At 39.6% G+C, this 20,464-nt stretch overlaps 1 protein-coding gene across 1 annotated transcript in view; it reads right to left on the bottom strand.

Annotated features, from left to right (window-relative positions):
* Positions 1-20,464, bottom strand: part of GREB1L (growth regulation by estrogen in breast cancer-like) — a 166,649-nt gene that overhangs the window by 113,527 nt on the left and 32,658 nt on the right. The window contains exons 4-5 of the mRNA XM_006901059.1: positions 8,610-8,786; positions 4,649-4,774 (exon numbers count right to left, since the gene is read on the bottom strand). Of these exons, the coding sequence (XP_006901121.1) occupies positions 4,649-4,774; positions 8,610-8,786 (303 nt within the window). The remainder of the gene's footprint in view (positions 1-4,648; positions 4,775-8,609; positions 8,787-20,464) is intronic.

Raw genomic sequence — 20,464 nt, 5'->3', positions numbered from 1 at the left:
AACTAATCATTCTTGAGCCCCAACAAACTCACAGCTGGCCCTCCAGGAAGTTTTCTGAGGCAGTAAACAGCAGAGGAGGAGACTGCCTAATTTTTCTCCTTTGGAGCCATTGATGGATTTGAACTTTCAGGCGCATGACCTCTGGGTTAGTGTTTGCTACCGTACAGATTATGCCACTAGCATGCCTTTTCTTCAACATAACATCATATTTTTCAGGTTCACCTATGACATAGCATGTGTCAGCATTTTCCCATTTTATTTTATTAATTTTAATGAACATTTACAGAGATTTTGGATTCTTACTCGATGGCATCCAATTAAACAAAGGTACTGCATTCACACTGATCAACACTGAAGTTGTTTCTAGCTTTTAGGCAGAATTAGTAATATTTCTGTGAAACACTGACTGCATGTTTTTGTGTGTGGTAAAAGTTTTCATTTCTCTTGGGTACAGACTCAAGAGTGGACTTTAGTTAAAAAGAAAAAAAAAAAAAAAAAAGAGTGGACTTTAGGATCATATGAGAGCTTTATATCTAGCTTTTTTTTAAAAAAAATAACCTGAAAAACGATATGCTAAAATGACTACATCTTAAATTCTTATTTGTAGTATATGACAGTTCTCATTGCTTTACATTTTCATCACTACTTATTATTATCTTTTTTATTATAATCACTCCAGTTCATGTGAAGTGGTAGCTATCTAACTGTGGTTTTTATTTGCATTTCTCTAATAGCTAATGTGGGAGCACTGGTAGTCTAATGGCAAGGAGGTGCACTGTCAACTCAGAGGCAGGTAATTCGAACTCACCTTCTGCTCTGTGGGAGAAAGATAGGCAGTCTCCTCCCATGTGGCTACAGCCTCTGAAAACCCACCAGAGGGTCAGTTATGAGTCAATTCCAACTCGAGAGCAGACAACAACAACAATGGTTAATGAAGGGACCCCAGAAAGATCACTGGTCAAGTACTCAGATAATCACAAGGTAAGAGGTACAAACCTACCAGACATCCTGCAGAAGAAAGACTGATGATCTGCTTCTGTTAAGATTATCAACTCAACTCATTGTCAATTCTGACTCCTAACTACCCCCAAAAAGAGACAGGAGAAGAACTGCCCCTTAAAGTTTTCCCAGGCTGCAAAATAATTTTTTCCACCTTGACTGTAATTTTTTTTAAAAAAATCTACATTGTGTTTCATATGGTCATTCTCACATACTGTATTTTACTAAATGAATCAATATTGAGCTATGGCAACTGTTACCCCATGAATAATTTTTGGGTGGGTTCAAGCTACTGGCTTTTTGCTTAGCAGGCAAGTTCCTTAACTGCTCTACCAGGTGGGCTCCTGTATAACAGATGATGTCAGTAGGGACAGAGTATAAACCCCATGGGGTAGTTATTCCCTTTTTTATAGGATTGGAATGAGTCAGAATCAACTTGATGGCAATGGGATGTCTTGAAAGTATAACCAAGGTCTTTTTTTGGAGGCAAAGATAGAACAGCTTAGTTCCACATACTTGCTCATGTTGTTAGAAGTGGCCAGTCCTTAGAACAGGCCATTATGCTTGGAAAGGTGGAGGGTCAGCAAGAGAGAGGAAGACCCTCAGGGAAGTGGACTGACACAGTGAACACAACAACGGGCTCAAGTACATCAGAGATGATAAGGATGACACAGGATAGAGCAGGGTTCAAATCAGGGTTGCTGAGAGTCATAGCTGACTTGACAACATCTATGATTAAGAATGTTGAGTGTCTTAACACACTCAACAGACCAGAGAATGGCCAAAATTATTGGGGCAGCTATTGCTGCCAGTTTAGGGCCTGTGTCAGGAAAAGAAAGTCTTAACTTATATACAGTGCCACCCAAAGGTAATAAAGGAGGTCAGAATTGCTTCCACTGTGGAAAGCTGGGCCACTTCAGTAGACAGTGTCACAGATGAGAGCCACAGATAGGCAAGGGAGTAGAGAGGAAGCTCCTACTCACTTGCTTTAAGTGTGGATCTGAAGGACACTTGACCAAGGGTGGCCCACATCAGGTTCTTGTGGCTTACAGAACTGACAGGACCCAGCTTCCAGCTGGAAACAAAGGAGGACGCTTCAATGATTTAGATCCTCCCAGAAGAGCTGTGGGTGAGCATTAACATTACTGGTAAGTATATTCATTTTCTCCTGGACACAAGAGCCTACTATTTGGTCCTAAAAGCCTTCTGAGGTCCCAACTCTTCTCACTATTTCTTAGTTGTTAAAATTGACGGAAAACCTCATAAGCAGTTCTTTACTTCACCTCTGCCTTGCATGCGGACTTCCGAGTTGTAAAACAGCCCAGTGTTAGATGGAATTTGCTCCAGGACTTAAGAAGAATAAATGACATAGTTGAGCCTCTACATTTTGTGGTTCCTAACCTTTATACTATAATAGTCAAAGTGCTAGTCAATAGGCCTTTTATTGTAAGAACTACCTTCCCTCTGTTACTTGATTTGTGCCACTATTAGAGCTCTACTTGTAATATTATTGCTTTTTAATTTTTGACTCATGTACTTTTAACTTGTTAGTTAAATTTGTGTCTTCTAGGCTGCAACACTTCCATGATACATCTTCAAGGACATGAACATGTATGGCTAAGTACAACTTGCAGCTTCCTATATGAAGTCAAAGCAGTATGTCTTGGAAAAATGCAACCCGGGTGTTCCTTAGAGGCGATGGCAGAGCTTCATCTCATAGACTTTGGGCATGTTGTCAAGAGGAACCAGTTCTGGAAAGGTGTAGGGCCAGGGAAAGAGGGGGAGACCCTCGACAAGATTGAGTGATTGTATCAATAAGCTCAAGTGTTTATAACAGAGATGAAGAGGATGGCACAAGAAAGGCCCTGGTCAGATCCGTTGTTCATAGGGTTGCTATGAGTTGTAGTCAACTTGATGTCTCTTAACAATAAGAAAGACAAGACCAAAAAAGAACCAACACCTTTCAACTGTGGAGGTGTCAGAATACTGACTATATCAGGGATTGCCAAAAGAATGAAGAAGTGTGTCTTGGGCGAAGTCCATCCAGAATGGTTAGGGGTGAAGATGATGAAATTTCCTTTCACATACTCTGGGAATGCCCCGAGGAGAAGCAAGTCCTTGGAAAAGGACATCAGGCTTTGGAAATTTGAGGGTCAACAAAGGAGAAGACTCTCAATAAGATGGACTGATTAAGTGACAATGGGCTTAAGCAGATGGTGAGGACTGCAGATGACTGGGCTGTATGTGGGGCCACTGTGAATTGGAGGGTATCTAACAATAACAACCACCTCAGACACTGTCAGAGAGTCAATTTCTGTTTGTTAAAGACAACTATCTACTTGTTAATACCACTCTGCTACAGTAGCAACTTAGACATGCTGGGGTGGAGTGGCCAGCGACAAGGCTAATGTATTCATGGTGTGAAGTCTGAACCCTATAACATCAGACTGCTAAAATGGAACTTCACAAAAACAAGTTATGTGTTTTTAAAAAAACCCTAACTCTTTTTCAAAAAAAATTTTGGTAGGAGAAAACAGGTAAAGCAGGAGGCAAACATTTCTCGAACAACTCAAGCAAACTGAAGCTTCAGATTCCAGCTTCCCTGTATCTTTATTGAAAATTGCCAGGGAGCAAATCACAAAGAGAATTCCTAACTCTTTTAAAATGCTTTTCCTCTTGCCTAAGATGAAGCTCAAAGGCATTAGGCTACGTGAAAGATCGCAAATTCAACTATACCCGGAGGCATCTCAGAGGTCAGCCCCGGAGAAATTACTTCTGTGGAAAAAACCCCCATTGGAGCGCAGCTCTGCTCTGACACACCTGGTCCACATGAGTCAGTGCTCACTTGATGGAAGCAGGCGATGGGAGAGATTGTTTCTGAGTCATCTTCTTAAATACCATCCGAAACAGTCTTTTCCGTTACAGCTCTCCAGCCCTTGAGCCACCTGGAACCAGTACATCCCACCTGCATCCTAATCTTGGCCTCGGGGCTGGGGCTAGCAGAGTCTTCTGTGATAAAGGATTTTTTTTTTCCTTTTTTTCAAATCTCAGACCAGAAGATTATCTGCCTAGTATTAGGCCAGCCATCCTGCTGCTCCCACTCTGATTCTGTCACTTAGTTTCAGGCACTAAGATTGTATCAGGTTAGTTTGTAATCAGGCCCCTGCTTGCAGCTGAGTTCCTGGTTTCATCAGCCCAGCTCAGGCTCCTACCTTGAATCCTTGCTGTGTGTCACAGCTGGTTCACACACCATTTCCTATATGTTATGTGGGCTTAGTGTGACCCCTCCCATGGAACTCAAATTAAATTTTGATGAGCATGTTTTCCACATACGCCACCTGAGAGCTTTGATGCAGACGTTCTCATGTTTGATTTCTACCTAATACTACTAATAGCCTATGTTCTCCAGACCAGGCCAATACTCGCACTACATTTCCTACCAGCTGCCAGTTCCGTTCATCTTTCTCAGCCTTTCTGGATCCTCCAGCCAGATCCATATTAATGCTGAGTTCTAATATGAACAGGAACTTGGATTCTATTTTGATTTTTAAAAATACCTCCACTCAAACCAGCCAAGAATAAGAGGGAAAAGAATCCCTGAATATTTATGTATGTGCTGCTTGAAATTTCAGAAGAAAAGGCCCCATACCTGTCTGAGTGAAGCCTGATTTGTATCCATTAGCTGTTCCATTTTCAGGGGTCACAGCTGACGATGATATGGAAGAGTTTGGTTTAAGAGAATGGCAAGGAGCAGAGGATTGTCGGCTTCTACATTCTGGAAAGGAGGGAGAATCACATTATGTGGGGAGGCCACAGCGGGTGACGGGGCACAACCCATCAAAAATCTCCAAAAGAAATTGTTGCTCTTTCAGTGGTAACTACTTTCTCATTAGATCTCTACCTTGGCTCTAATTTTGACTCCAACAGAATGTTCAAGCTAGAGAGTCCAGTCAAGTTCCCAAGAGCCAGATGTCATGTTTACAAGGCAAAGCCAGAGGTTACAAAGAACAAACACACCTGTGTTCCCACAAGAAATTAAATCTTACTGGATAAAGGCATGCTAATTTTATGGATGAGACTAAGGTAAAAATATGAACAATTAAAAAAAAACTTGTTAAAAGAGAGATACAGACACCAAAGGTATTGGGGGGAGGAGAGCCCTATTATATTTCCAGAATCCCCAGTGGCACAGTGGTTAAAGTATTCAGCTGCCAACTAGGAGGTTCATGGTTTGACCTCATCAGCACCTCTATGGGAAAAAGATCATGGTTGGCGTCCATAAAGATTTATGGTCTTGGAAACCCCCCGGGGCAGCTCTATTCTGTCCTCTGATGTCACTGTGAGATGAATTTACTGGAAAGCAATAGCGTTTGGTTTAACGAGCTTCCAAACACGGGTCACTCTGCTGTTTACAACAGATCTTAGTATGAAACAGTAATCTAGCCTAGCCTCCATCCAGGCTGCCTCCAACTTTCTCTACTCAACCCTAATGTCTGGCCCAAAAAGAAGCAAAGAAAAATGTAAAGGCAGAAGAGAAATCTTAAGAAATGCTCACATGTCTTTTGAATTCTTATTACAGGAAATAGATAGACACATGTTCAAGTTTATTGCTGACCACAGAATACTAAGCTTCATCCTAACAAGCTGCTATTAGTGTGGACCAGTTGTGGGAGATATACTTGCAAATTCATTTTTTACCCACAGCTGGTGCGTACTGTGTCTCACGACACTGGCTGTGATCCCATCATGTAACGGCACACTCTTCTCCCTGAACATCCTATTTCTCCTCGTCTTTCTCTCTCACCATCTTCTGCCTCCTGAGCTTTGCTTCTCAGCAATTGCTGCCCTTTTGGTTTTTACAGCTGATTATACTGCGTGAGAAGTATGTTCCTATGGCTGTTACTCACTTTGCAAATCTTCCAATTACTTGGCTGAAAGGTGACCACCAGCGGTGGGCTCTGTTACAGGCCTGAAGGGGGTCTGAGGCCAGCATTCTCAGACCTTCTACTAACCTCTATCAGAACTGTAAATCTGCTCTCTGGATTAATATTTTAACAACACTTTGTACTATGACACCCTATTGTGCTTTAATTTCCAAGCAAATGATATACTGTTGCCATACCAATCCCTAAAGACAGTCCTTTAAAAGGGAGTAGAGGTGGTTGTGTATGACGTCAATGACGCAAGGTCCTTTGGAGAGTTTCCAGGTTTATCAGGAAGATGCAAGGATCGGAGGCCATTTCCTATCGCTTTCATCTAAGCTACAACCTTCCAGGAAGAGCCACTGTATTTTGGCCTTAAAACACAGCTCCACATTGATGTGTCTCATACGCACACTGTTTGTTTGTATAGACGTACAATTCCAACTCCAAGTTAACCACTCTTTCCAACAAGATGCTTCAGAAGTCACCCTGGGTCACTGTCTTATAAGCTATCTTACAAGCTCCTCTTTACCAGAAGGATGGGTTATCACTGAGCAGTAAATAAAAAGTAAAAATATGTTATGCAATGGAAACAAAAGCTAACAAAGAAAGAAAATGGAGAAGATAGGGAAGTGGTCTTTATCCTACTTTTCCCTGTTTTCTTAGGGACTCTGACATTAAAAATTATTTTTCTAGAGGAAAATTCTTCTAATCTTTAGTATAAAGAGGTAGAATGCTTAAATTCAGAGGTATAATGATAAGAGGATTCCATGATTCAAAGTGATAATATCTGGCATAAAACATGTAGCCAATTCCTTTGGAATGATGTGATGCCACTTCAAGTGCAACTAAAAAGAATTACTGTGAAGCATGAAGAGACAAATCTGAAGCGGTAATTTCTATCTATTATACTGTTTTTCATTGAAAGGAAAAAAGCCTTACATAGACAACACATGGAAACATTAAAGACTTATCATTATATGGAGGAAACACTCAGTATCTGAGAAGTTGCTCAAAGGAAAAAGGATTAGAAATAGCCTTGCATCAGGACAATGGGCAGAACTAATACACATACCCACCAGACACAACAGACACGTGACGCTTTGATAAGATTAATTTTTTCACATATGTTAGCTAAGTTCTTCCTAATTGAAAATAAAACTTTGTCCATTTAAAGTGCCTTTTCCACAAGTATTATGGAAACAAAAGTTTAAAGTGTTCCGGATTTAAGTAGAAAAATGTACATACATTAGAATTACCAAAGAACTTAGAATAGAAAAAGAACATCTGAATAGGAAACGGCAACTTTGGGATCCTCTTAACAGGAGTCCTCAAGGATTGCATCTCACCACCTCTCAGACACAAATACAGAGTCAAGTACTTTCACTCAACATGAAAAATCCTTGCTAACAGAGACGAGACAATTCAAATAACCTATTGTGCTTTTGTTGTGAATTCCAGTTCAGAGTAACCCCACAAGACAGAGAACTGTCCCATAGGATTTTCCAGGCTATAATTAATCTTTTTGGAAGCAGGAGTGGCATCCACTTCCTAAATAACATGCCTCCAGAAACACAATGAACTTGGATAAATGTCGATAGTTGTAGAGGGGCTTCAAGCCTTTTGTTCATAGGGTCGCTATGAGTCGTGCTCCACTTGAAGGCAATCAACAACAACAACAATTAATGTTTATGAGAGAAGACTGTCACATTTATCTCCCATGAAGCATGGTAGGTTTGACCTTGGGTTAGCAGCTGACTGTTTAAGCATTGTGCTACCCAAGCCCAAATGAACCAAACTCACGATTGGCTCAAAGTGACTCTTCACTGGATTTCTGAGGCTGTAAATGTTTAATGGGAGAGACTGCCTATCTTTCTTCTGTGGCAGCTGGTAGATTCAAACCATTAACCTTTTGATTTGCAGCCCGAGAAGTCACATTAACTACCAGAAATCCTTTATTATACTACTGCTGTTGTTGTTGTGTTGTGCCATCGAGTTGGAATCAACTCATAGCTGACACTCCAGTGGGTTTTCAGAGACAAGAAATCACATAGGAGAAGACTGCCCATCCTGCTCCCATGGAGCTGCTGGTGGATTCAAACTGTGTATCTTTGGGATCACAGCACAGCTTTTTAAGGATCACAGTGCATCTTTTTACCACCAGGCCACCTGAGTGGGTTCCTTAAACAATACAGTAATATAGTAGAGGGATTTTTTTTGGATAGCCTTCCGACACTGGGATACTATATCATGGCTGAACTGTCAATTCTATGAGTCACTACCCTAAACTCCCCCTCTCTGCCTTTGAGTTGAGGTGTTGGAGAAGAGTACGGAATGTCCCATTGATTGCCAGAACAACAAACAAGTCTGCCTTGGAGGATGTGCAACCAACGGGTGCTCCTCAGAGGCAACAATGGTAAAACTTCATCTCACACAGTTTGAGTCTGTCACCGGGAGTGGCCAGTCCCTGGAGAAAGAGAGCATGCTGGGAAAGACAAAAGGGTCAGAGAAAGAGAGGAAGACTTCCAAGGAGATGATGGATTGATACGGTGATTGTAACAATAAGCACATGAGAGATTGTGAGGATGGTACAGGAGAGGGCAGGGGTCAGATCTGCTGTTCACAGGGCACAGTGGACTCAACGGCCCCTGAGAACAACCACCTTCCCCTACTAGAAGCTGATGCTACCTTTCCAGCAGATAAGAGGTCCCTTTGACAGTACACCCTGGGAGCTTCTGACTAGGTAGTACTTTAAGTGCTTCTGCTTCTTTGGCTGAGTGGTGAGCTTCAAGTTAATGTGGTTGGAAAATTCCGTGAAGTACCGAAATCCTCTTTCTCCACAGCCGATACAGTTTCCAGAAAACCCTGAAAAGAGGAAAACCAGTTATTTGTGGACTTGCAAATGGATACAATGCCTCTGTGTGTGTGTGTGTGTGTGTGTGTGTGTGTGTGTGTGTATATATATATTCACCCAATAACTTCTCAAGGTCAAGGAAATAATTCAAAGAAAGGAAAAAAACTACACAAATACAAAAAGAATTTTCACCATTTTAATGGCAAAAGACTGGCAATAATGTAAATGCAAACCCAAAAGAGTAATGTTAAAGGAAATAAACTGAATAATACCATATGACAGGATCTCTGTAGTTGATATTATCATAAAAGTTCGGTTTTGAAGGTGCTCATTATTTTTTTCTCACACACTGCCTTCTAGGAGAACCGTCTGGCCTTGGGCCTGGTGCTCCACTTGCCTTCCCTGTATCCTGTGTATTTTCCTCTGATGGGAATATCTGGCCTAATCTGGGACAGGCAGATGCTCCCTCCAAGTTTTTTTTAATAGTCACCACAAGGATACTGCACCCTAGATTGCTATCATTTTGTAAAACCAAAATCAGAGTCAGAACTGTGTCAATCATACATGTAAGCAAACACGTGTGAGAGAAGCAACTAAAGAACTAGGAATTGAAGGCTTGACCATGGGCAAGAGAGCAGAGACATGCAAACTCGAGGCACCATCAATCTTCCTGCTTCTATACCATCTGATTATACTTTCTGATACCGAATTCCATGAGATTCCTTTTTTTTTTTTATAAAAAAATTCAACTTCTCTTTATATAATGTTGTTGTTGTTGTTGTTGTTATGTGCCATTGAGTCACTTGCGACTCATAGCGACCCTATGTACAAGAGCCCTATACACCGTTCTATCCTGTGCCAATCTCGCTGTCTCAAACACACTCATTCCCATCACTCCACTCACAGAATCGATCCATCTCATCGAGGGTCTTCCTCTCCTGCGCTGTCCCTCTACTCTCCCAAACATGATGTCCCTCTCCAAGGACCAGTTCCTCCTTGCATCATGCACAACGTATGTCAGACGAAGCTTCAGAATCCTTGACTCCAAGGAGCTGGCTTCACCCTCTCCAGGACAAACTTGTTTGTTCTCCTAGCAGTCCATGGTATATTCAACCCTCTTCTCCAGCACCACAACTCAAAGGCATCAATTTTCTATCATCCTTATTCACTATCCACCTCTCTGATGCATAGCACGTACTTGCAAAGACTATAGCCTGGATCAGGCACACCTTAGTCTCCAGCCTGATGTCATTGCTCTTCAGCACTCTTGAGAGGTCCCTCACAGCTGACTTTCCCAATGCAATTCGTCTCCTGATTTCCTGGCTGCTGTTAGCAAGAGTGTTCACTGTGTGGAGCCAAGCAACTAAAACAGTTAACTATCTCAATCTCTTCACCATCCATACTGATGCTGCCAATTGGCCCAGTGGTAAAAATCTTTGTTTTCTTGATGTTGAGCTTCAATCCATATTGAAGACTGCAGTCCTTGACTTTCTGCAGCAAGTGCTTCAGGTCCTCCTCAGTTTCAGCAAGCAGCATTGTGTCATCTGCATAAGGCATGTTGTTGATGATTTTTCCACTAACCTTGATGCCACATTCCTCCTTGTACAGCCCAGCGTCTCAGATGATCTGTTCTGCACACAAATTGAAAAGGTATGGAGACAAAATACATCCCCGAAGGACCTGTTTCTTGATTTTGAACCATCCAGGGTTTGCGGTCTTCAGCTAGTAGCCTAAAGGTTGGTGGTACAAATCTACTTAGTAGGGCAACAGAAGGAAAACCTGGCAACCTACTTCCACAAAGATTACAACCAAGAAAATCCCACGGACCAAATTATTCTGCAGCAATATGTTGAGTTTTAGCTTTTTAGTTCTTAGCTCCAACTTCTGAACAATTCCTCATTCACACTAACTTAAGGGAAAACCAATTCCAGTAGTGTGCTATGTGTGGAAAACACGACATGAAAAAGAAACAGAAGAGGTGAGGAGGATGAGAATCCATTTATGCTTTACTTTAATAGAAATCATCTTCTTATGCACACCTTTATTTATTGCTTTTTAGTTCACAATAGCAAAGAGTTGGAAACAATCCAACTGTCCATCAACAAATGAATGGAAAAGCTGTGGTATATTCACACAATGGAATACTATGCTGCACTGAAAAATAAGGAACTCATGCAATGTTGTTCAAAATGGGTGACCCTGGAGGACATTTTACTGAGTGAAATGTCTCTGTCACAAAAGGACAAATACTGCACAGTGCTACTGTTGTGAAACAGGACTGACATTGGGGCTGGAGAGAAACTAAGAGGGGATAAATAATGTACACTGCATTGAACAGATGAGGGACAGAACTGCTTAAAAGGGATATATGATTAGGTATTATTGTCATGACAGAAGTCCAGAATAAGAGCTGCACAGTAATGTGTGTGTGTGTGGGGGGGGGGGGATTGTATAACAATGAAAGAATTTTTTTTCTTTTCAAAGAGAAAAGTGAGCTGGGGGGAGGGGTGAGCAGGGAGGAAAATGTGCAACAATGAATGAATGGAAATCCAAGTTCTCTATAAACTTTCATTAAAATCTCAATTATAAAAAAGAAAAAAAAATTTAAAAATCACTTTGTTGGGAACCCTGTAGGGCACCCAGAAAAAGACAGGGGGACAAGAGTCAGTTCCTCTGGTTTTGTAGTGAGACAACACCACATTTAATTTCATACAGGTGAACCAAGGCAAAGAAATATTAAATCAGAGAAAAATATCTTTTCATTTTTATATAGTATCTCTACAGACCTATATCTTTTCATTTTTATAAATACAGTATCTCTATAGACTTATGAGTAACTGATAATATACTGACACTCTTAAAAATCCCAAACCAACTTGTTCTATTACTAACAAATATATGTAACAAAAAAAGGAAAGGTTATGAGAATTAAAGATAGGGTATCTCCCAATGTCTCAATCTCAAAATGCTGACAATTAATTCACGGCTTTTATAAATGGCCAGTCCAATTTCTTTTCAATTCATCTACTCAGATGTCAGCCATTGTGCTAATCACTGGAGGAACAGGGGTGAGCAAGAGAAGCGCAACTCTCTGGCCAATTACACAGTGATTCTAATTTATTACTGCCATTTTACTAAAGTATCAATTACTATAATTGTGTAAATGATGCAAAATACATTGAAGGATGGATTACTCTTGACCTTTTGTCCAAAACCCTGATGCTGGGAAAAGAGACAAACAAACAAAAAAAATGTTGATAGCTATTAAGGAGCTCTGGTGGCTTAGAGGTAAGGAAATGCACTGCAAAATCAAAGGTACAGTTTGAATCTACCAGATGCTTCACAAAAGAAAAGACGGGCCATCGTCCTGTATTATTTACTGCCTTTTAAAACCCGCCGAACGGTCAGTTCTGACTCAAAAGAACACAATAACAATAACAATATGTAGTTCATAAAAATTTTAAAGCTATTATTCTTGCATTAATACATCTTTACAACAAATACTCACACTCTGTGTCTGGAAGAAGTACTGGTATAAACAGAAGGTTGAACACTAGCAGAAAAGTTGGCAGTTCTAACCCACCAAGAGCTGTTTCTAAAAGAGCTTATATATTTTGTTGTCGTTATTGTTATGTGCCGTCGAGTCGCCCGCGACTCATAACAGCCCTATGTACTACAGCCCTAAACCCTGCTCTATCCTGTGTATATTTTTAGATGATCATTATTCTTTCATGTGAATTGTCTGAGCTATGAAGATTTTCATATCCAAACTACAGTTGAAACATTGTAAGGACATTTCAGCAGAAATAATTCAGGACTTTTTTTTTTCCTTTTCTTTTCCCTGCCTCTTTTTAAACAGTCTCTCAGTAAGGACTATCCACTTAGCTTTGTATCCAAAGACGAAATTTGTAGGTGAAAGGAGTTAGCCTTAGTTACAGAGTCGTTAATTTCAGGGTCGAAAATATGGAATGCTTCACGAATTTGCGTGTCATCCTTGCGCAGGGGCCATGCTAATCTTCTCTGTATCGTTCCAATTTTAGTATATGTGCTGCTGAAGCGAGCACAGGACTTTTTTTTAAAAAAACTGAGGCTTACATGCTAGATTTAAGTAGTTTAGAAGAGATTATTAATGGAAATTAGAATTCACAAATCAGTGGGATTGAGTCTTACATCTATTTCTTTGACTACTCTTTAAAGGAAAAAAAATAGAAGGGAAAAAATGAGTAGATCTGAATATTTGGAGAAGATTGGTAAGAATAAATAATATTAAGGAGTTAGAGCCCCATCATCCATTTTACAAATCCTGTATGGATCAAGAGAGAGATTTTACTTGCTCAGAGTTCTTGCTAACGTTAAAAACAAAAAATTACACCTCTTACAGCCAAATTACCTTTCTAGGTACTATGGTAATCAAGTGCTCCAGTTGCCTGGTAGATGTGAAGCACATGCAATGTGACCTGAAGCAATATTTTTAAAAAGAAATTATCCCACAGTATTTTGAATTGGCATAACTTAGATAAAAATTTAAATATGGGGTTCTAGGATAACTAAAACATAAATTTTTTTCACTATATCTTAACGCAAACTAAAATCCACTAAGTATGAAATGTTGGTAAATATTAATTACATACTAAAATAATCCATCACTATGTACAAAATGTTGGTGAATATTTGTTCCTGGGCAACAGAATGCTGAACATATAAAGATCTCAAAAATATGGCTACAAGGGGGGGAAGAAGAATGAACTGGGGAGGAGGGTAGAGAAAACAGTGCAACAATGAATGAATGAGAACCCAAAAATCTCTGTAAATGTTCATTAAAACTAATAAAATGTAATAATAATTTAAAAAATATGGCTACAAAAAATATGACTACCTAATTAAAAAAAAACCCCATCATCTTGTTTTAATACATTTTTACTCAGAGAAGAACCAAGTGAAAAGTGTGCATATTTTTACAAGGCTAGCGAAAGTATACACAGTTTTAAAAAGAAAGTAAACAAGAGTTCTCAGTCTAGAAAGGTATTTAATAAACAAAACCAAAATAACTACCATTTAATTGGAAAGTATTAGGTCCCTTTTCAAAAAAAGATGATCCAACAGAGTGTAGAAATTATCTAACAGTATCACTAATATCACACACTAGCAAAATCCTATTGAAAATTATCCAGAAATGACTGGGAACAGTACACTGACAGAGAACTACCAGAAACGCAAGCTGAGTTTAGAAGAGGTCGTGATACTAGAGACATTATTGTCAAAGTCACATGGATCTTGGCCGAAAGCAAGGAGTACCAGAGGAATGACTGACTATGCAAAGGCATTTGACTGTGTGGGTCACAATAAATTGTGGCTAACCTGGAGGAAAATGGGAATCCCAGGACACTTGGTTGTGGTTATGTGAAACCTGTACTTGGAACAGAAAACACTCCTCAGAAGAGAGCAGGGAAACATTGCATGGTTCAAAATCAGGAAAGGAGTGTGGCAGGGATGCATCCCACCACCTTCCTTTGAAAACTATATGCAGAACAGATCATCAGAAAGCAGGGCTTTATGAGGAGGAATGTGCATCAGGATTGGAGGGAGATTCAGCAACAATCTACATTATACAGATGACACAAATTTGTTTGCTAAAACTAAAGAAGACCTGAAGCCCTTGCCGCAGAAGGCCAAGAGCTGTAGTCTTCAATATGAATTGAAGCTCAGCATCAGTAAGACAGATTCTCACCACTAGGCCAACTGGCAGCACAATGATAGATGGAGAAGAGATCGAGGTTGTTAATTTCAGCTTGTTCAGTTCCACAATCAACACACTTAACACCAGTAGTCAAAAAATCAAAACATACATTGTATTGGGAAAATCTGCTGTCAGGGACCTCTCTAGAGTGCTAAAAAAGCAACGATGTCATTTTACACTCTCACCAACAGTGACTAAGGGTTCCAGTTTCTCCACAACCTCACCAGCACTTGTTTGCTGTTCTGTTAAATTTTGCTATTCTTGAGATGATATCTCATAGTTGTTTTGATTTGTATCTCTCTTAGAACTGGAGATTTTGAACATTTTTTCATGTGTTTGTTCACCATCTGAATGTCTTCTTTGTTGAAGTGTCTGTTCATATCCTGTGCCCATTTTTCAACTGAGTTGTTTAACTTCTTGTAGTGCTCAAGTATTTTATAAATTCTAGGTATAAGTCCCTTATCTGACATGTCATTACCAAATACTTTTCCCAGTCTGTGGCTTCCCTTTTTATCCTGTTGGAGAGGTTTTTGGATGTGCATAGGGATTTGATTCTTAGAAGGTCCCATCCATCTATTTTATCCTCTCCTGGTTGTAAAGTTTTCAGGATGGTTGGAAGAATGTTTATGTTGTGAACTAGGACTTCTAGAGTTGTTCCAAGCTCTTCTTTAAAGAAGTTTATAATCCTTGGTTTTAGTCCTAGGTCCATGATCCACCCTGAATTGGTTTTTGTGTATGGAGTGAAGTGTGGATCTTGCTTGAGTTTTCTGCAGATAGTTTCCCAATTTTGCCAACACCATTTGTTAAAAAGCCTGTCATTTCCCCATTTAACTGATTTAATCTCCTTGTCAAAAATCAGTTGACCAGAGGTGTAGCCACTGTGGAAGGCGGCGTGGCGCTTTCTCAAAAAAGTTGCAAATAGAAATACTATTTGACCAGCAATTACACTATCTGTAATATACCCCAAAGAAACTAGAACTGCCACCCAAGCAAATACAGGCACATCCATGTTTACTACTAGGGCTTTGTTCACAATAGCAAATAGTTGGAAACCTAAGTTCTGTCTAAAAACAAATGGATAGAGAAGCTGTAGTAAATACACACAATGGAATACTATGCTGCTTTGAAAAACAAGAAATTGGAGAAATATTATTCAAAATGGGTGACCCTGGAGGACATTATGCTGTGTGAAATATCTCAGACACAAAAGGACAAATACTGCATAGTGCCACTATTGTAAATTGGAACTGACATTGGGGCTAGGGGGAGACTGAGAAAGATGGGATAAATTATGTATACTGCATTGAAACAGATGAAAGAGAGAACTGTTTCAAAGGGATATATGATTAGGTATTATTGTCATGACAGGAGTACAGAATGAAGGCTGCATACTGGAGTGGACTTGGGGAGAGGGATTGTATAACAGTGGAAGAATTTTACTTTTCAAAGAGAAGAGTAAACTAGGGGTAGGGGTAGGCAGGGCGAAAAGTGCAACAATGAATGAATGGAAATCCAAAGTGTCTGTAAATTTTCATTAAAATTAGTAATAATAATATTTTTTTTAAAAAAGCAACAATGTCAGTTTAGAGACCAACGTGTACCTAATCTAGGCCATAGTCTTTGCAATTACTTCCTATGCAACAGAGAGCTGAACAATGACTAAGGATGACAGAAGAACAATCGATGCCTTAAAATTGTGGTGCTAGAGAAGAGTGTTGTGCATACCACAGACTGCCAAGAAAACAAATAGGTCTGCCTTGAAGAAGGTGAAACCAAGCTTCTCCTTGGAGGTTAGGATACTGATGCTCCATCTCATATTTTGGGCACGTGTCCAGGAAAGACTGTCCTTGGAAAAGGACATCTTGCTCAGAAGGATCAGTGCTGGAGAGGCAGACCCCAGATGAGATGGATTGACACAGTAACTGGGGTAATGGGATTTCTGTGTTTGAATTAGTGAGATTGACTCAGGACAGGGAAGGCTTCAGAGCTGCTGTACATAGAGTCACTATGGGTCACAGGCAACTCAATGGCACATAACGACTACAGCAACTAGGTCAATGGATGGTGGAAATGATTTGTTCCTGGTCATTAACAAAAGGGTTAACTGGAATCCAACTAGTCAGTGCTGAAAAAATAAGGTTTGAGGACCTGTACTATGAAGATTGCAGCCAACAAAACTTTATAAAGTAGTTCAACTCTTTAACCTATGAGATTGTCAGGAGGTGGAACCGACTCAATGGCAAAGTTTGGCCTGCTTTCCCTCATGTCAGGGTGCCTTATAAATATCATGTCACTAGCTCATTACAACCCTGAAGAATAGGTAGTATTGGTCTTCACAGAGATAGGAAATCTGAGACATCAAGAGACTAAGTGACCTGTTGCATTCTTGAAAATATTAACTGGTCTATGCAAATCCAGGTCTAGCTTGTTTCAAGATAATAAAATCACATGCAAATAAAAGCTTCCTGAAGATTATTTGAAAATGGCTAGAACAGCAAATTGACAGAGAAATGCTAGAAATTAAAAATGTATTTAGAAGAAGCCATTGCACCAGCAAGAAGGATGTGTGTGTGTGTGTGTGTGTGTGTGTGTGTGTGTGTGTGTGCTTAATTGACTATGCAAAGACATCTAATTGTGTGAATCACAAATTATGGCTAACACTGAGAAAATCAGAAAATCCAGAACACTTCATTGTGTCCATGTAAAACCTATACTTACACCAAGAAGCTGTTGTGCTAACAGAGTAAGAGAATTTTGCATGGTTTAAAATCAAGAAAGGTGTGTGTCAGGGCTGTAGCCTTTCTCAATCTCTTTTCTAACTTTCTTTACCTATTCAAGCTGTAAACTGAGTAATTCAGGCGGCTGGATTGTATGAAGAAGAATATGGCATCAAGATTGAAAGAAGATTCATCAACAACCTGGGTTAGGCAAATAACAAAGTCTTTCTTGCTGAAAGTGAAGAAGACCTGCAGAGGATAAAAGACTAGCCTTCAAGATGGATTAGATCTCAACATCAAGAAAATAAAAATCTTTGCCAGTAGGCTAATGGGCAACATCATAATTGTTGTTGTTAAGAGCCACTGAGTCATAGATGACTCATAATGACCCTATGAATGAAAAACCTGAACACTTGTATAATTTTCATCGTTTCTTCATCTTCATAGAGTTTCTGGAGGCAAGCTATTCCAGAAGTGAATGCTACTCCTGCTTCCAAGTCAGTGCCAATTGGGAAGCTCCATCAAACACCATCCACCATGGGTAACCATTATTGCATTTGATACATCAGTGTCACAGTGTTCAGCATCACAGCAACCACAAGTTACCTCTGTACAGCAAATGGACAGATCAGTGCTATACCACTTAGAAGAATGTTTGACTAAAACAATTAAAACCAGGCCTGAGGGTCATAGGCCCAAGGGCCCAAATTCGGTTTTAAATAAGAGGCCAAGAACCAAATCAACTCACACCCATTCCACCCTAATCCTCATCAGAACCAGCAAACAAACCTCTGATAGAGAAAAAAACTGAAGCTGCCAATTATTTAATTTTTCTTGGCTTCACAATCAACACTCTTGATACTAGCAACAAAGAAATCAAAGATGTGTTGAATTGAGACGTTGTGGTACACTCACAAAATGGAATACTACACAGCATGCAAAAGCAATGATTCTGTAAATTACTACCTAACTTGAGAATGACTGGAGAGCATCATGCTGAATGAACAAACTCAGTCCCACAAGGACAAATACTGTATAAAACCATTATTGTAGAATGAGTATGAGAAGCCAAGGTGGAGGGAGGGTGGAAATAGAGGAATGAGGCTGGGGGAGAGGTAGGGTGTTAATTGTAGGGTTGCACGATTCGATGGGTGGGTGGAGTGAAGGAAATGGGAAGAATCTTTTGTGAAAATCAATGTATTCAAACTTTGTAAATTAAATCAGAGTAAAACAAAAAAAATTTTAAAAAGATGTGTGTTGAATTATTAAAATCTACTGTCAAAGACCTCTGAACGATGTCAATGAGCTATGACTTCAGTTTAGGAACTAAGGTACATCTGTTCAAGCCACACTCTTTTTGGTTACTTGCTATGCATCTGAAAGTTGGATTGCATCTGAAAGCTGGATGATGACTAAGGATGACAGAAGAACTGATGCCTTTGGTTTGTGGTGTTGGAGATGCGTAATGACTATCCAATGGAGTGTCAAAAGAATAATTATGTCCTGAAGAAGATGCAGCCAGGGTGCCCTGTAGGTAAGGATGGTGAAGTTGAGTATCACATGTTTTGAGTATGTAGTTGGGGGAATCTGGTCCTTAGAAAAGATAATACTTGGAAAGGTGGTGGGGCAGAGAAAGAGAGGAAGAGCCTCAATGAGATGGATTGACACAATGACTGCAGCGATGGGTTCAAGTTTATCAGAAATTATTAGGATGCCACCAGATAGGGTACAGTTCAGGTTCATTGTTCATAAGTGTGCTATGAATTGTAATCAACTCGATGGCACCTATCAATAACAATCTTACTCTAAAGCCTATAGTTTTTGGTCTCCATGTTCTTAACGGTCAGTAAAATAAAAAACAAAACAAAACCCAAACTCTGATAAAATAGATTTCAATACAAAAACCATCACAAAGGACAATGAAGGTCACTACATAATGATTAAAGGATCAATGGAACAAGAAGACATAACAATTATAACCATCCATGCATCAACAATCTGCATTATACAGATGACACAACCCTGTTTGCTGAAATTGAGGAGGACCTGAAGTGCTTGCTGCAGAGGGTCAAGGACTGCAGCCTTCAATATGGATTGAGGCTCAATGTCAAGAAGACAAATAATTTCATCACAGAACCAAGTGGCAGCATCAAGATATATGGTGAAGAGATTGAGATTGTTCACAGCTTTAGTTTACTTGGCTCCACAGTCAACAATCTTGGCACCAGCAGCCAGGAAATTAAAAGATGCATTGCAATGGGAAAGTCTGCTGTTAGGGACCTCTCCAAAGTGCTTAAGAGCAATGGTGTCACTCTGGAGACTAAGGTGTGCATGATACAGGCCATGGTCTTTGCAATCACTTGCTATGCATCAGAGAGCTGGACAAGGACTAGGGAATATAGATGGAGAATTGATATCTTTGAGCTTTGGTGTTGGAGAAGAGTATTTAGATTATGTTAGAAGATATTTACAATATCTCTCATGAACACAGATGCAAAAGTCCTGAATAAAATCTTGGCCAAAGAATCAAATGATACACCAAAAAAAAATAATAATTCACCATGACCAGTGGGATTCATAACAGGTATATAATCAGTGTAATTCATCACATTAACAAAGCAAACAACAAGAACCACATGATCCTATCAATTGATGCAGAAAAGGCCTTTGACATAATCCAACACCCTTTTCTGATGAAAACATTCAACAAAATAGGAATAGAAGGGAATTTTCTCAACATAGTAAAGAGTACATATGCAAACCCAAGAGCCAACATTGTTCTCAATGGAGAGAATTAAAGTCATTCCCTTTGAGAACAGGAACTAGGCAAGGATGCCCACTATCACCTAACCTATTCAATATTGTATTGGAAGTCTTAGTGGTAGCAATAAGACAAGAAAAGGAAAGAAGAGGTATCCAAAATGGCAAAAAGGAGGTAAAATTATCTCTCTATGCAGATGATATGATAGTATACTTAGAAAGCCTTAAAGACTCAGCAAAAAAACTACTGGACATAGTTGACCAATTTAGCAAAGTAGCAGGATACAAGATCAACATACAAAAATCAATTGGATTTCTCTACAGTGACAAATATAGAACTCGAGCTAAGAAAAACAATATCCATCACAATAGTTAATCACAAGTTTAAATACTTGGGAACAAATCTAACTAGAAATACAAAGGATCTACTCAAAGAAATATTTCCACACTCTGTTGGGTCACCCTTCTTTGGAAT

The sequence above is a fragment of the Elephantulus edwardii genome, unplaced genomic scaffold, assembly GCF_000299155.1.
Source record: "Elephantulus edwardii isolate Elephantulus edwardi_28Jun2011 unplaced genomic scaffold, EleEdw1.0 scaffold00307, whole genome shotgun sequence".
Taxonomy (NCBI): Eukaryota; Metazoa; Chordata; class Mammalia; order Macroscelidea; family Macroscelididae; genus Elephantulus; species Elephantulus edwardii.
The sequence above is the reverse complement of the archived record's forward strand: the minus strand, read 5'-3'. Positions and strand labels throughout refer to the sequence as shown.